This window comes from Silurus meridionalis, chromosome 10, assembly GCF_014805685.1.
Source record: "Silurus meridionalis isolate SWU-2019-XX chromosome 10, ASM1480568v1, whole genome shotgun sequence".
Lineage (NCBI taxonomy): Eukaryota > Metazoa > Chordata > Actinopteri > Siluriformes > Siluridae > Silurus > Silurus meridionalis.
In genome coordinates, this window is record NC_060893.1 from 2345025 (window position 1) to 2361113 (window position 16089).

Genomic DNA, 16089 nt, shown 5'->3' on the forward strand with positions numbered 1-16089 from the left:
GTAGGAAACATTACATTTTTATTATAATGCATTTTCTTCAACATTTGTACATCACGATAAACAGAAACTCTCAGTGCCTGCTAATGTTTTAACAAAACACATCCGAGAATAAATATATTGTATAAATAATGACTTACTCATTTAAGAGTTTGATCAACTTTACTGGACGCATCATAAATACATCAGTGTAATAATTTTAAATATCAGTGTATATGATAATCTAGACAACTGTCACTACTACCAATACACACACCACCACACACACTCCAACACACACACATTTCTACTCCTTGTAACAGTTTAAACCTCGAAAAGTGATTTCATGCATTCAGTTCTACTCAAACTAAATTATTGTTAAAGCATTTATTTGTCAGTTCAGATTAGAAACAGCTGACCATCACACCCACATGCTTCATCCTCAAAAAGGAAAAGGTAAAGAAAGGTGTGTTATACTTCTCACATGTACTTTATAGCACAGTGAATTCTTTCTTCACAAAACCCAGTGAGGTTAAAAAGCCGGGATCAGAGATGCTACAGCGCCCCCTGGAGCACAGAGGTTTAAAATGCCATGCTCAGGGCTCCAGGAGTGAGAGCAGAGTGGAAGAGTAGAAGCTTGAACCAGCGACCTTCTAATCAGTTACCAAGAGACGTCACCACTGAGCTCCAACTTCCCCCAAGCTATTAACACATTCAGAAGCATATAACTTTATAGAACTGTCTCTGCAGCTTTTCAATTTCGTTTTAATCCTGTTCCAGCATGATTTATACACAAAACCAGCTCCATGAAGCTCTATGGTGTGTTAAGGTTGGAATAGAACTTGTGTCCTGCACAAAGCCCTGATTCCATAACTGAACTAGAACATAAAATAAACACCAACCTCCTCAGCCAACATCAGTGTCTGATCTCATTAATACTAGTGTGGGATGGTCAGTGGAGAAAAAACCCTTATTACAAAAAAAGCATAAGAAATAATAAAGACAATATGAGGATCAATTTTATACAACTATAAACATCAGTTCTGGCTCAACATGTAATCATTCAATTAACAATAAAGTGAAAGAAGGTTTCTTTATGAAACAGAAATAATGTACAATACAACAAACCTCTAATTTTACTTTCTTGATTTAAAGTTATAAATTCTTACTGATAAGCTGCAGATCTCTATTGTTTCAAAAGTCAGTAGAGCAGAGTGAAGCACCAAGAGTGAGAGGCAGCTAGGCCACATTTCTATCCCTTCACCCTCATGGCTTCACTCAGCGGCACACACACACACGCACGCACGCACGCACACACACACACACGCACACGCACGCACACGCACGCACACACGCACGCACGCACTATAATACAGTATTGCTATCCCCTGTGTGTTGCTGTATATCTATTATTGCTGCTGCTCCACGAGTTTTGAAATGAGAGCACATGAGCTACCTGATCAAATCGGATTTTCATCCCTGCACTAAAATCAGTTTTTGTCGAGTACAGTCTGAAGATCCTCAGGCAGAGAGCTGATCACAGAATGGATGTAGTTCTGCAGCTTGTGCAGTAATTCCTCCTTCACCAGAAGCTGCTGTGTGTGAGCTCTCCTCTAGTGTAGGAAAGAAAACAGAAAAAGGAAAGTATGTAATAATAACAGATGAGAGTTTGCAGTAGTAAATCTAATAAAACTTGTAGAGGCACTGGTTTATAATCATGTCTGATGAAATTTAGAGCTTATAATTTTATCACGAACCAGTTTTTCACGCAATTTTAGAACCAGGTCAACAGTCTCCACTTCAGACTTGTCTTTTGTCCAACTCGGCAGATCCTGTAAAGAGTAAACAGCGAAACAAGAGCGAAACAATTCCAACACACTGAGATTCATTCTTATAAAGAGCCTGGATGTGATGTGAACACATTTACACAAGCGTTATCATCAGAAATCTGCTATTGATGAAAATACATTTAGTGTGTTAGTGTGTAAATGTAAGCATAGACATCATAGGGATGCTTTATACTTAAAATTCTTTCTTCACATTCCCCAGTGATGTTAGGAAGCTGTGGTCAGAGCGCAGGGTCAGCCACAATACAACCCTGATGGAGCACAGAGGGTTAAGGGCCCTGCTCAGGGGCCCCAAAAGCAGTTTGGCGATTCTGGGGCTTAAACCCCCAACCTTCAGTAACCCAGAACCACTGAGCTCCCACCTCCTTATTAATGACTAATATAAACCTGGAGGACGGACCTTATGGTGAGTGTACAGAAAAGTCCCATCTGATAATGTTACACATCGATCAGATATAACATTATAACACTGACATTATGAGCGGTGAAGTGAGTAACACTGATTATCTCTTCATCATGGCACCTGTTACTCAGTGGGAAATATTTATTAGGTAGCAAGTAAACATTTTGTTCTCAAAGTTAATGTGATAAAGCAAAAAAAAAAAAAATGGGTGAGCGTAAGGAGTTTGAGTTTGAGTTTGACGAGGGCCAAATTGTGACGTCTAGACGACTGGGTCAGAGCTTCTCCAAAACTACAGCTCTTGTGGGATGTTCTGGTCTGCAGTGGTCAGTGTTTATTAAAAGTGCTCCAAGGAAGGAACAGTGGTGAAGCGGTGACAGGGTCGTGGATCATTGATGCACGTGAGGAGTGAAGGCTGGTCCATGTGGTCCAACCCAACAGACGAGCTCCTGTAGCTCAAACTGCTGAAGAAGTTTATTCAGCAATGCTGTTGATGCTCGATGGGTCACGACTGTTTAAGCAGCAAAAGGGAACCAACACAATATTAGGAAGGTGGTCATAATGTTATGGCTGAACGTCTATATATTTATATCATATTGTCCTCTTCTCCCTGTTGTCTGGGAACTTTACCTTTCTTTGTCTGATGTTTGTAAATCCAGTGGAATTTTGTGCTTTGATTTAGATAATGCTTACATTTACACACAACTTTGAGTAAATGTGATAGATGTGGGTCAGTGTTGCTATGGTCCAAGGTTTCAGTACTCACAGCTTCACAGATGGCCTCCAAATGAAGACATTCTAATTTCTGTATCATTTCTCTTTGCTTTGCACGAAACCAGCCATCAAAGTTAGAAGACTGAAAGAATTTCCTTTAAAACACACAAACAGACAAATATCTAATTCCAGTATATTCATTTATAGAGAGAAAACAGAAACAATTTAATTGTACACATTGTGTTATAAAGTTACTTATAAAGGCCGAGCCAGTCCCCTTTGGGTGTTTGAGGTCCAGCATGATTCAGAGTGGCGAAGAACTCGTCCTGACTGAACGGTCGGATCTGAGGAGGAGTCTATGCACACACACACACACACACACACACACACACACACACACACAACTAATCATTCATTTTATAAATCTGCACAAAAATAAATAAATAAATAAAATGCTTTAATCTTTCTGAAGCATTTAAAATCTAAACAGGTTGGAATTAAGTTTATTTAACCTTCCATGGAGTCACGGATATCTGCCCGGCATCAAGCCAGCCAGGTATCGCTCCTGCAAAAACATTTTTTAGTTCTGAACACGCTCCTAATCGTTCTATTATCAAGGTATTTATTTATTTATTTATTAAGTATTATAATGAACATGAGTCCTCACCAGTGGAAGGACAAAGCTCTGGGTCAGTTCATACAAATAGCGCCTCAAGATGGCGCTCTGCACCTCAGAAGGCCTTTTCTTCTGAATTCCCTGAGAGAGAAATAAAGTGAGAGAGAAAGGAGTGAAACATAAATCTAACATTGCTATTAATATGCATAGTTTAATCAGGCTCGGTTTTATTCACCTTTAAAAGTCGCTTGATTAGAGCTTTGTCTTTATGGAGAAAGGGTTTGTACGCTGTGTATACACCTTAACCATGGACCACAACACAAGGGCACAGATGTTTATTTTACAGTCTTTCATCATTAAACCTTTTGTAATGAAACAAAATGTAAATGAATGCATTTCTATGCACCTGGTTTTGTGTCCAGCATTTTCAGCTTGGTCAGTTTCTTTAGTTTAACTTGTTTTAGCAAATCTAAAATCAGAGTGTGATCAAACTTGTGTAATAAGAAATGTGTTGAGTTTTAAAGATAGAGTTTTAGAAGAAAGCAGCACTTACTGGACATCTTTAGATCCCCCAGACACATGATGTGAGGCCAGTTCTGAAAGGTCTTTATAAAGAAAGGATTTGTAACACCAAGTAAAACATTAGGCCTGAAATTACAAGAAGAAGCATGAAGAGAGAAAAATCTGTCATCTTTTGGTACTTCATGATCTTCTATTGGATGCCTGAACATTTGTATTCACAAATACACTACGAGGTGGTATCAAAACGTTTTGCGATTAGCTCTGTTTGCTAAAAATAGTCCCCTGTTCCCGCTGGATCTCCTCAACGGTCTCAGAACTGCGCCATTTGAGCTGTATCTTCAGGAAGAATGCAAAGTCTGCAGGATCCAAATCTGGCGAGTAAGTTGGGTATCAGAGTGCACATGTGGTCAGAATAGCACAAGTTGCACGGCTCCAGATATACACAGGATGATGTATTTTGGCACACTGACTTATGAAGTTCGGTGCTCCCTGTGAATGTGAGTGCAGCCTTGTGCTGCCATCTGTTGGCTTATTACAAAACTAGTCTCTAAACTTTTTGATACCCCCTGTATATATATATTTATAATGTATATTATAAGAAGTAAAAACTGAAGGTTTTGGAGATTGTTTTCGTGTTTGGAGTGTGTTTGTGCTTACGGTGCCTGAGTTCTGGTCGTGTACTCCTTAAACTCACAGTCATGGATGGTAAAGTATGGCCGAAAATCACAACAGTATTTCAATGGACTGATGCAGCTGGAAAGAAGTGAACAGGAACTTGCTGAACTACACATAATTTACATAACAATAGATCGGCCTAGTGTGGTGTAATCAAAGACAAATATCAACTTTGTTTTTGTGCAAAACATGAAATACTTCTCCGATCATTAATTCATCTTTAAATGAGTGAGAAATGTTTATAAAAAAGTTGTCTATAATTGTAAAATGTGCATTTGTATGAAGTACTTTTGAAAAGAGTGTAGGAGGAATGAATTAAACACATCACATCGAAAACACCTGCACAATAACCAATAATTACAGGTTCACATGCAGACTGGCTGAGCTGAATGTGAAGAGAAAACCACAAGACCACAAAGAGCTTTGAGTGAATTGCATGACTGTATCTGAAAATTATATTCCTGCAGTGTTAAAAAATAGTCTTAATAACCAAATAGTCGGTTTTATACATTGATCAGCATAACATTATGACCACCTGCCTAATATTGTATTGGTCCCCTTTTTGCTGACAGAACAGTCGTGACCCATAGAGCATTAACATCATGAACTTCTTCAGCAAGCAGGAGCTCGTCTGAGAGCATTAACATCATGAACTTCTTCAGCAAGCAGGAGCTCGTCTGTTGATCAATGAGCCTCGGCCGCCCACGACCCTGTCGCCCGTTCAACACTGTTCCTTCCTTGGAGCACTTTTAATAGACACACTCGCCCATTTTTCCTGCTTCAACATTAACTTTGAGAAGAAAATGTTCACTTGCTGCTTAATAAATAAATTCACCCACTAACAGGTGCCATGATGAAGAGATCATCAGTGTTCTTCACTTCACCATGTTATAATGTTATAATATTATGCTGATGTGCGTCTGTCCTTTATGTTAGTTTTATATGTAACTGAATTGCCATTGCAGTATAACAGATATCTGACTCTATAAATAGAAAGTCTTTAGAATATTGGGAATTGGGAATACCTAACTAGAGCCAGCACTGTCTCCGAGGACACAGCTGGAGAAGGTGCCATGACGACCAACGGCTCTCCTAGCAACATCAGCTCCCACAGCAACTGTATGTGAATCAGGACAGACTGGAAGCACCTGAACAGGACACAAAGTCTACAAAGTCAGTTTAGAGCAGTGACAGATGTTTTAGATCTTCATGTTTCTTTATATTAAAATGTTTAATCACATCTGCTCTGCAATTCATCTCATCACATCTCATGACTAAGACTCAACATGAGGAGGTGAATTTGTTCCCATTAACAGATTTTACCCCAGAGCTACAAATATCAAAACATAAAATCTGTCCATTTTCAGCACAACAACAAAAATATCATCTACGCATACAGCAAATAGAACCGTACGGCAACATACTTAAAAATATCCAGCTCATGAATGGTAGAGAGAACCATAGAGGAAGAGAGACGCTTCTACAAATGACAAAAACAGAAAAGAGACTCAGGAAATATCAACATTTGATCTCAGAACTTTATCAGTACACATATAAAACATGAGCTCACACCTCTTTCTGTCCCTGGCTGATAGGACTTCCTCCTGGTTTGTCATCTTTTGAAGGAATTCTGACCTGGAAGTAGAGGAATACGCAAACAAAACAATCAACTCATCAACACAAAAGCACAGTTATCTCCTGTTCAGGATTATAATGAATCTAGGGACTATTCTTTCACACTTTGTGAATTTATTGTTAATTCACCTAATTTATTGAAGCACATGAGGACACATGAGGACATGTAGAATTCTGCACAGGCAGTAAAGACAAGCTTGATGTTTTCTTCTATATTTTCTATATATTTGTATGTTTCTTTGTTATTAAATTAAAGTAAATGTTATATCTTTATTTTAATCTCCTGAACACAGCACTGCTGGAAGACTTCACCCTGTAGAACTAGAACTTTTTTCTAAACCTGTTATTAAACCTGTTATCTGTTATTTAGGTGACAACAATAAACATATAATAATATTTAATCATTTAGGTCACTGGACACATGGTTTGGATCTGATATAATTCTGGATGCCAGAGTGCTTTAAATGGCATTTAATTTTAATATCTGAGAACATTTTCTTTTAATAACAATAGAACAATTTTAAGCAAATATATTTTTATTGTAATTTTTGGAAGAGTCAGTAGAGCTATGCAGAGAGTTTCAGATATATAAAAGCATATTTTGTTTCTTTGATCATGTGGTTTTATTCTGGAGCTCTTGAAGGTTATTTATAGCTCTGAAAATTACTGCTTTAACTGCCAGCTTCTCTGTACAGTGACATTTTCCTCGAAGTACTCGAAGTACTGTTTGGGGGAAATACTTTTTCCCCCAAACATTCTGTCTTTGGCTCAGGTCTGTTTTGGCTGTTGTTTTGTAGTTAAGATGGGAATTTTATAAAAACCTTCTTTAAAACAGGACATTTCAGGATGAACCTCGCACATAAAAACTGAAACACTGGCAAGGTTTCTCAGAACAGATGAACACAATAGCTATTATGTTTAAGCTGCATTTATATTTAATTAGGATAAATGATCTGCTCAGTCTATGCAATGTATTTATACTCAGTTACATTTATAACAGCTACTTGATAAATATGTCCAGGTTTGATACAACTGGGTGTTTCCTGATGCTGTTGTTAATGACAACCTTATATCTGAGAATCAACATGGTGTATTTCACTACTAAGCTACAAGCATGCATGAAGCATGAACCTGCAAGATGACTCCCATCACAGGTAAACTGAGTGTCTGTCCTGGTGCAGGTGGGGGCCACTGGTCAATCTCATTACAAACTGCAACATATTTACAACACAGATATTGTACTAGTTAGTTACTTTAAACATGTACTAATCAGCGTTATACACACCACATCGGGCTGCTATTAACAGTACATTAAATATGCAGCGCTGAATTAATTCACTGGTTCAACTACTTAACAAGCTCATCCTATTTGATTACATTACGTTAGCTTCTATTTCTAAACCAGTATTTTAGATATATTGGCATTCAAGCACATTAGAGCCTTTAGGTTATGTAATTTATCATTTGTTCATCATTGCATTATCATGTGTGACACAATGCTGGAAACTTCTCATGTTAAATGAATGAACCAGCTGGTCCTCACCTGCCTCCAAACAAGGCTCTGACTTCTCAAAGAACTCAGGAGCGATGATCTGCAGTAGAGACTGGAACAAGTGAACATACGGCAGTCTGGACACCAGCACCAGAGACTAGGACCGAAAGTGAAACAGTTAGGTAGGTAGCCAAGTTTCAGAAAAACAACACTGCCAGAAACGGGTGAATAAATTCTATTCAAATGCCAATTATTGACACCCTTGTCAAATTAAATGCTAGTAATTAGCTTAATTTTACACTGGAATAATAAAACAAATGTGTCACAATTATTGACACCTCTACAGAATGTCAGGTCCCTGAAGAGAAACCTGTTTTTATTTACATTCTGCTTTTAAATTACCTCAGAAATGTAGAACTGGAAATTACGTCATTTACAACCTCTGAGCATTCGAGCTAAATGTGGGAAATACAGTTCACCTTCTGTTAGCAAAAAGCTAATCAACAAACTGTGATAAGTGTGATTTTTAAAACAGCTTTGAAACAGTTTTTCTTGTTGGATGGTGTAAATACGTTATGAGCTCTTTTTTTTTTAAATATTGTACATTTTATGCTTTTCTTAGTGATTAGCAAAATTCTTATGTAGTCTGCCAGAATTTCCTTTTACACACATTTATTTATATTTGTTATTTTCTGTTTAAATTAATGCATTAATAATGTGTGATTAATGTAGCGCACATTTCTGCTTGACCATTTTAATTAGAAATATAAATACACATAAAAGAGACTAAATTAAATCCTTCAACACACATTTATTCACAAACGTACTTTTTCCTCCACGATGGACACATCCGGCAATTAAAACCACCATGTGGAAACAGTGCAAAATGAAAAATCATTTAAAATACACCATAATACTTTAAAACACAAAAATATTTAGTCTTCATGCTCTATGTTGAGTTTGATTTCACTAATAATAAACATACATTTGAATAACGCAGCAATATTTGTCCATGCGCATGTTGATTAGAGTATTAAAAACTTGAAAAGTATTAATTTAAGGTCCATTAAGAACAGATAAAAACGAGTTAACTCATGAAAATCATGTGATTAATTGCGATTTAATATTTGAATCGATTGACAGCTAATTGACAGCCACACATTTCTCATTTGGTTACCATGTCTTTAAAACTCACTACTCACCATCTTTACACCAAAAACATTATTTTCAAAGATGATTCAAAACATTATTTAATGTGAGCTCTAACAGAAATGTGACTGAACCAAAAAATGACAAAAAGCGATCTTAGGCAGCAGTGAAAGTGGGCGTGGCATAAAAGGAAGGATGGTTACACTTCAAATAACTGAAATTCCACTGTTAAATATGATTATTTTACAGAGATGTTCTTTCTCCAAAAGCTCAGTGAAGCTTGTTAGAATACTACGGCTCCACACTGTGAAGAAAAATTGGGACAATGTTATTAAACTAATTAGAGATTAGCAGATTTATTTTGAAGCATGTTTACTTGAGATTTCTGGGAAGATATTTCGATATTATGGATGGGCTATGATGCAGGGGTCTGAGTGTGCCAGGGAGTTGGAATGTGGCATCAGCAGTAGAAAGCTAAACTCACTATTATCTTTTTGATAAAGAAAATCTTTACCCTGTTATGATTGCTTGCTAATTCTGAAGGGCAGATTAATCTATTTTTATTTGAATAGCGCTAATCACTATGCTAATGATTTAAAAAAATCAATACTATGGAGTAACAGATTCTGATCTGACTGCATCTGCCAGGCTACAGCTGGCACTCGGTTGGATGTTTCAGCAGGATAATTAACATAACAATACAAAACCACACACTAACGCTTCAGTAACCACAGATTCAATCTTGTGTCATGGCCATCCCAGTCTTCTGACCTAAACCTCTTGAAACCCTGTGAATCACTCTTATTAGTATTATGTGATGTCATGTTGGTAAAGGGAAGTTACATAAAATACTTAAAGCATCAGGGCCCATAACTGTGACACATGACTTTGAAATTTTATTTTTTCATTTTTTCACTGAAACAAACCATTCAGTGAAATCAACTTCAATTTCAGTGTGAGCTTAAATTAAATATTCATCAATTAATGTTATTTAAATCCTAAATTTTTTCTGGAATTAAAAATTAATTCTGGATATAACTCAAGAACAATCTTTTTCACTAGATTCTTCTGGTGCATTTGTGTTGTTTCATTGTTAAAACATTACAAAATTAAGCCACTAGCAAACTATACGCTAAAACACAGCTGGTAGTTATTTATATTTATAAGAAAGGAAAGTGACACTGCTATTTTATTTATTTTACTATTTCTTTTCTTTCTTATTCGATCTGCCGATTAATCAGCTTAATCATTAATCATAGTTGATTGCTGAAATTATCTGCAAAAATACGTACCAATAGTTTTTCAGGGTTGCTGGAGTGGCTGAGAAGGTCCGCTGTCATTATACAGTATGAGTGCGGTCTCTAGAGGTGAATCACTGTCAATTTCATCCATTTTAGAAGTAACTGTTTATTTATTTGGAATGTTGCTTTTTGTTTCAGTTTCAATGCATGTCTTATTTTCCTGTATGTTTATCAATATAATTAATATATTCATATTTGTCATTTAGCCCATTTTTATTTTTGTAATAAAGCTTAGTGTTATTTTTTTTGTTTTTAATCCAGTATCCATTTTAATCTGTTGATTAATCAGGTATCTGCACGTTTGATCCAACTGAGCTATCGCTATCGGTACAATCCACTATTAATCAACCTCTAGTGAAAACTGTGATAAACAGTGAGCCACGTGGCTAGACTCCAGCATGCAGGAATACTGGTTTATATCATCTCATGTACTCACCTTCTGAAAGTAGCCCCTTCTGACGGAGACATCCTTCACTTGTCTAAAGTACACATAGCCGTAGAAATGAGCCATTTCCTTCTAATATAAAGAGAAAAATAGAGCTCTATGACAGATTCTATTATATTATATGTAAACTAATATCACATATCTTACCTGCAGTGGTAGTGGTGCTTCTCTGTTGTACACATCTGTCTCTTCAAACCATATACCACTCACTCGTCCCACAGACTGGCGCAGCCTAAAACTGAACTGCGTGTCTCCAAGGCTTCCTTTGGGAGAAGATTGGTACTAAATGTAACTTCTACTTAATACTCATAAAAATCTAAGCATTTTTAGTGGAACACTTGTTTATTAAAATTATATTTATTGGACAAAAGTGTATCAGTACACAGTGAAAAATATTCATAAATCATTACTAATGTGTAATAAATTAGTTTTATGATCCAGTGTGTGCATGAGGAAAATATTATTTTTTTCAGGCTTAAGATGGATGCGATTGCAGTTAAAGGCAATTATTGAAATAATCGTGACCGAAAAACCTAAACATAAACGTAAACAGGTCAGGAGATGAACTATCAAGACAAACAAGGCAAAAACAGGGCAGTTTGGTAGTGCTGGGATTTAAACTCATGACTTTCTGTTCAGAGGTCCTAATTTACTACCACTTCCAAGTACCAAGTTCTCATCTCATCTGACAAATCAATCGGTCTTATGAATTCTACAATATATTTGTTTCTCGTCTCAACCTGCCACTTCCTCCTTTATGCTTATCCATGACTGCAAATAAAGAACCACTGTTTTCACTACTATTTTAACATTCCCTCCTTTATGTTCAGGATTCATCTCCTCTTAGCAATTAAGCAATGCTCAATCCCATTAATCTCCACAATGCTCCAGACCATCACACAGAACCACCTACACGTCATCTCTAACGCTGGCTCATTAACCAAATGCTAGTTAACAATGGTCCATCCTGTAGAAACCAACCCTAGAGACCAGGCATTACGTCTATCCATTCTTTCTCAAATTCTTTGAGAAACACTCTGATCTCTTTGTTTTTCCCAGAACAACCTCGAAGATTCTGACCAGAGTGGCTTCAAAACTGCACACTACATACAAGCTGATTGTGTGGCCTTTACTGAGAAGCTTTATGTCATTAGATCAGTACTCATCCATCTCGACCTTTCAGCATCTTACATTATCCATCACATGAGTTTCCTGTTAATCCTTAGCGATCTTCTGTGAGATTGGTTTAGTGAAGAATGGCTGTATGAGAACATTCTCCAATCAGACACAAAGTCATTCTGTCATTCCATGCTGATGTCTTGGGATTCATGCACACAAACAAAAACTCACTGGTGCTCTTAGAAACCAGTCACATACATGACCAGTGTTTTACTGTTGGACCATTAGAAACGGTTACAGTTTTTCTTGATTGCTTTGGAGCGTTTCTCAGATCAGAACAGAAATTCTTAAAACCACTTCAACCTCCACATCCTGCGTCACGTGTGCACGTGTTGCCTTGAACAAATTGTGAACGCTTTTGTACATTTTTTAATTAATTGTGTCCAAGTGTCTGCAGTTTCCTACATTATCAACTGTTTTTGTCATTTCACTGAATCCCACCTGAATAGTTTTAAGCTTTAATTAGTGTGAAGCTTAAATTTCTATTAACTTTTTTTTGTAAATGTGTCTGAACTGATGAATTGTGCAGATGAATGGTGAATGTCACTAATGAAGGCGAGTGAACGGCATCAGATCAACCAATAAGAAACTAGTTCTCTAAAACAGATTGAAAGTGAATCTCGTGAACTTTCACTTGTCTCGTGAACAGACAGAGGAAAACACAAAATTATAACATCTGAAAATGGATTAAATTAACCAGGAAATGAACAAACAGAACTCGAGCGAACTTACCCGAAAATGAGTCAGGAAAGGATAGGTAGCATATGCTTGTTTTCTGAAGGAAACATCTTTTTTTTAGACACAATAGTAAAGCTAATCAACTTTTATAATAAAAAGTGTATATAACTCAGGCTCTTACCTCCTTCTCTGTAAGTTTTGCATCATGAGGGTAAATTAACTATGAGAAGAAACAAAAACAAATTCTCCTGTAACAGATGCTAATTTGGATGATCGGCAAATTTATTCAGTATTTTCCCCGAAACAAATGGTGAAATAGTCAAATGTTCCCTCATGTGTAACTCTGTGAGGCTAAAATGGATTTGACCTACAAATATAAGCAGTCCAAAGCAGAAACGTGAACATGATGGTGCATTCATGTGTTATTTCAAGGGCACACTTCAAGGATAGTGAACACACACAAAAACTGGTGTTTAAACATTTCCTTACATTACTGTAAAATTAATATCATAACACAATCATAACATCTTTGTGCACTATTATATATTATATTATATTATATCACATTATATCACATTAATATCTTCTTTCAGCTTCTCCCATTAGGGGGCGCCACAGCGGATAATCCGTCTCCATACCCCCCTGTCCTCTACATCTGCCTCTGTCACACCAACTACCTGCATGTCTTCCCTCACCACATCCATAAACCTCCTCCTTGGTCTTTTTCATTTCCTTCTTCCTGGTGACTCCATCCTCAGCATTCTCCTACTGATATAGCCCATGTCTCTCCTCTGCACATGTCCAAACCATCTCAATCTACATAGGCTGTCCCTCTAATAAACTCATTTCTAATCCTGTCCATCGTCGTCACTCCCAACAAAAACCTCAACATCTTTAGCTCTGCTACCTCCAGCTCCACCTCCTGTATTTTACTCAATGCCACTGTCTCTAAACCATACAACATCTCAGGTCTCACTACAGTCCTATAAACTTTCCCTTTCCCTCTCACAGATACTCTTCTATCACAAATCACTCCTGCTATCACTCTTCTCCACCCACTCCACCCTGCCTGCACTCTTTTCTTCACTTCTCTAACACACTCTAGATTACTGTTCAATGTTGACCCCAGGTACCTGAACTCCTCCACCTTCTCCACTTCTTCTCCCTGCAACCGCATCACTCCACTGCCCTCCCTCTCATTCACACACATGTACTCTGTCTTACTCCTACTGACTTTAATTCCCCTTCTCTCCAGCACGTACCTCCACCTCTCCAGGCTTTTCTCCACCTGCTTCCTACTCTCAACACAAATCACAATATCATCCGCAAACATCATAGTCCAGGGAGACTCCTGTCTGACCTCATCTGTCCATCACCACTGCAAACAGGAAAGGGCTCAGAGCCGATCCTTGATGCAGTCTAACCTCCACCTTGAACCAGTCTGGCATTCCTACTGCACACTTCACTGCTGTCACACTGTCCTCATACATGTCCTGCACCACCCTCACATACTTCTCTGACACACCTGACTTCCTCATACAATACCACAACTCCTCTCTCCACCCTGTCGTACGCTTTCTCTAAATCCACAAATACACAATGCAACTCCTTCTGACCTTCTCTATACTTCTCCATCAACATTCTCAAAGCAAATAATGCATCTGTGTTGCTCTTCCTCGGCATGAAACCATACTGTTGCTCACAGATGGTCACCTCTTCTCTCAGCCTGGCTTCCACTACTCTTTCCCATAACTTCATGGTGTGACTGATCAACTTTATTCCGCTGTAGTTACTGCAGGTCTGCACATCTCCCTTATTCTTAAAGATCAGTACCAGCACACTCCTTCTCCATTCCTCAGGCATCTTCTCACCTTCCAAAATCCTGTTAAACAATTTTGTTAAAAACTCCACTGCATCTCTTCTAAATATCTCCATGCATTCTACCGGTATCTCATCTGGGCCAACCGACTTTCCACTCTTTCTCCTTTCTTTGTGTGTGTGTGTGTGTGTGTGTGTGTGTGTGTGTGTGTGATGGTGATTTGGTAGTGGTGTGTGTGTAAGAGATGGTGAAGAGGTAGTGGTGTGTGTGTGTGTGTGTGTGTGTGTGTGTGTGTGTGTGTGTGTGTGTGTGTGTGATGGTGATGGGTTAGTGGTGTGTGTGTGTGTGTGTGTGTGTGTGATGGTGATGGGTTAGTGGTGTGTGTGTGATGGTGATGGGTTAGTGTGTGTGTGTGTGGTGTGTGTGTGTGTGTGGTGTGTGTGTGTGATGGTGATGGGTTAGTGCTGTGTGATGGTGAAGTGGTGGGTGTGTGTGTGCGTGTGTGTGTGTGTGTGATGGTGATGGGTTAGTGTGTGTGTGTGTGATGATGGTGATGGGTTAGTGGTGTGTGTGTGTGTGTGTGTGTGATGGTGATGGGTTAGTGGTGTGTGTGTGTGTGTGATGGGTTAGTGCTGTGTGATGGTGAAGTGGTGTGTGTGTGTGTGTGTGTGTGTGTGATGGTGATGGGGTAGTGGTGTGTGTGTGTGTGTGTGTCTGAGATGGTGATGGGGTAGTGGTGTGTGTGTGTGTGTGAGTGTGAGTGAGATGGTGATGGGGAAGTGGTGTGTGTGTGTGTGTGTGTGTGTGTAAGATGGTGATGGGGTAGTGGTGTGTGTGTGTGTGTGTGTGTGTGTGTGAGTAAGATGGTGATGAGGTAGTGGTGTGTGTGTGAGTGAGATGGTGCTGGGGTAGTGGTGTGTGTGTGTGTGTGTGTGTGTGTGTGTGTGTGTGTGTGTGTGAGTGAGATGGTGATCTGCTCCACTCACCTCTATTGCTTGTCCGAGCTCGAGGTCGAAGGTAACAACACACACACACTCGAGCCAAGCGGAGAAACGCGTCCATGGTCCCGAGTTCAGAACACTGTTCACCTCCCTGTTGTTCTTCTGGCGGTCAAAGCGATCCATCACAAACCCCAAAGCCCGCTAATATCTCTCTGTGCTCTCTCTCTCTCTCTCCTGCAGTATTTCTTCTTCTTGCAGACGCGTAAATTGGTGTTTTACTGCCATCTGCTGGAGCAGGTTGCCTCCTAAACACGCAACTAAACTGTAGAATTTAGAGCTTATTTGATTCTATACAGTAAGAATAATAAGCTCTAAAGGCTTCAGTTTAGTTGTGTGTATATATATACACTGGCGATCAAAATTAGAGAACAATTTATAAACAATTGAACAATTCTGAATTAATGTGATCTTCAATGCTCCACAGTTGAAGGAGTTTTTGTCCTGTCTATACCATGCTACCAGAACACCTTTTCCACAAAATAACTAAGGCATTTAAAAAAACATTATTTTGCAGAAAACACACTGATCAAAATTAGAGAACACTTTCAGATACCTCCCTTGTCTTGCTATGGCTGATAAGGGCAAAGGGATGACCCTATCAGCCATAGCAAGACAAGTTGGTCGTTCCAAATCTGTGATT

General features: G+C 38.4%; 1 protein-coding gene across 1 annotated transcript; it reads right to left on the reverse strand.

Moving 5' to 3' along the window:
* Positions 1-348: 348 nt before the first annotated feature.
* dennd6b (DENN/MADD domain containing 6B) lies at positions 349-15635 on the reverse strand. Its single transcript, XM_046859991.1, is given in 21 exon segments — positions 349-1589; positions 1734-1808; positions 2990-3092; positions 3193-3293; positions 3450-3475; positions 3478-3502; positions 3605-3694; positions 3789-3853; positions 3960-4022; positions 4107-4201; positions 4733-4828; positions 5776-5898; positions 6175-6230; positions 6323-6385; positions 7517-7596; positions 7929-8034; positions 10764-10844; positions 10920-11035; positions 12684-12726; positions 12811-12849; positions 15435-15635. Coding segments are annotated over 21 exon segments (1707 nt in total). The 5' UTR covers positions 15573-15635; the 3' UTR covers positions 349-1466.
* Positions 15636-16089: the final 454 nt, after the last annotated feature.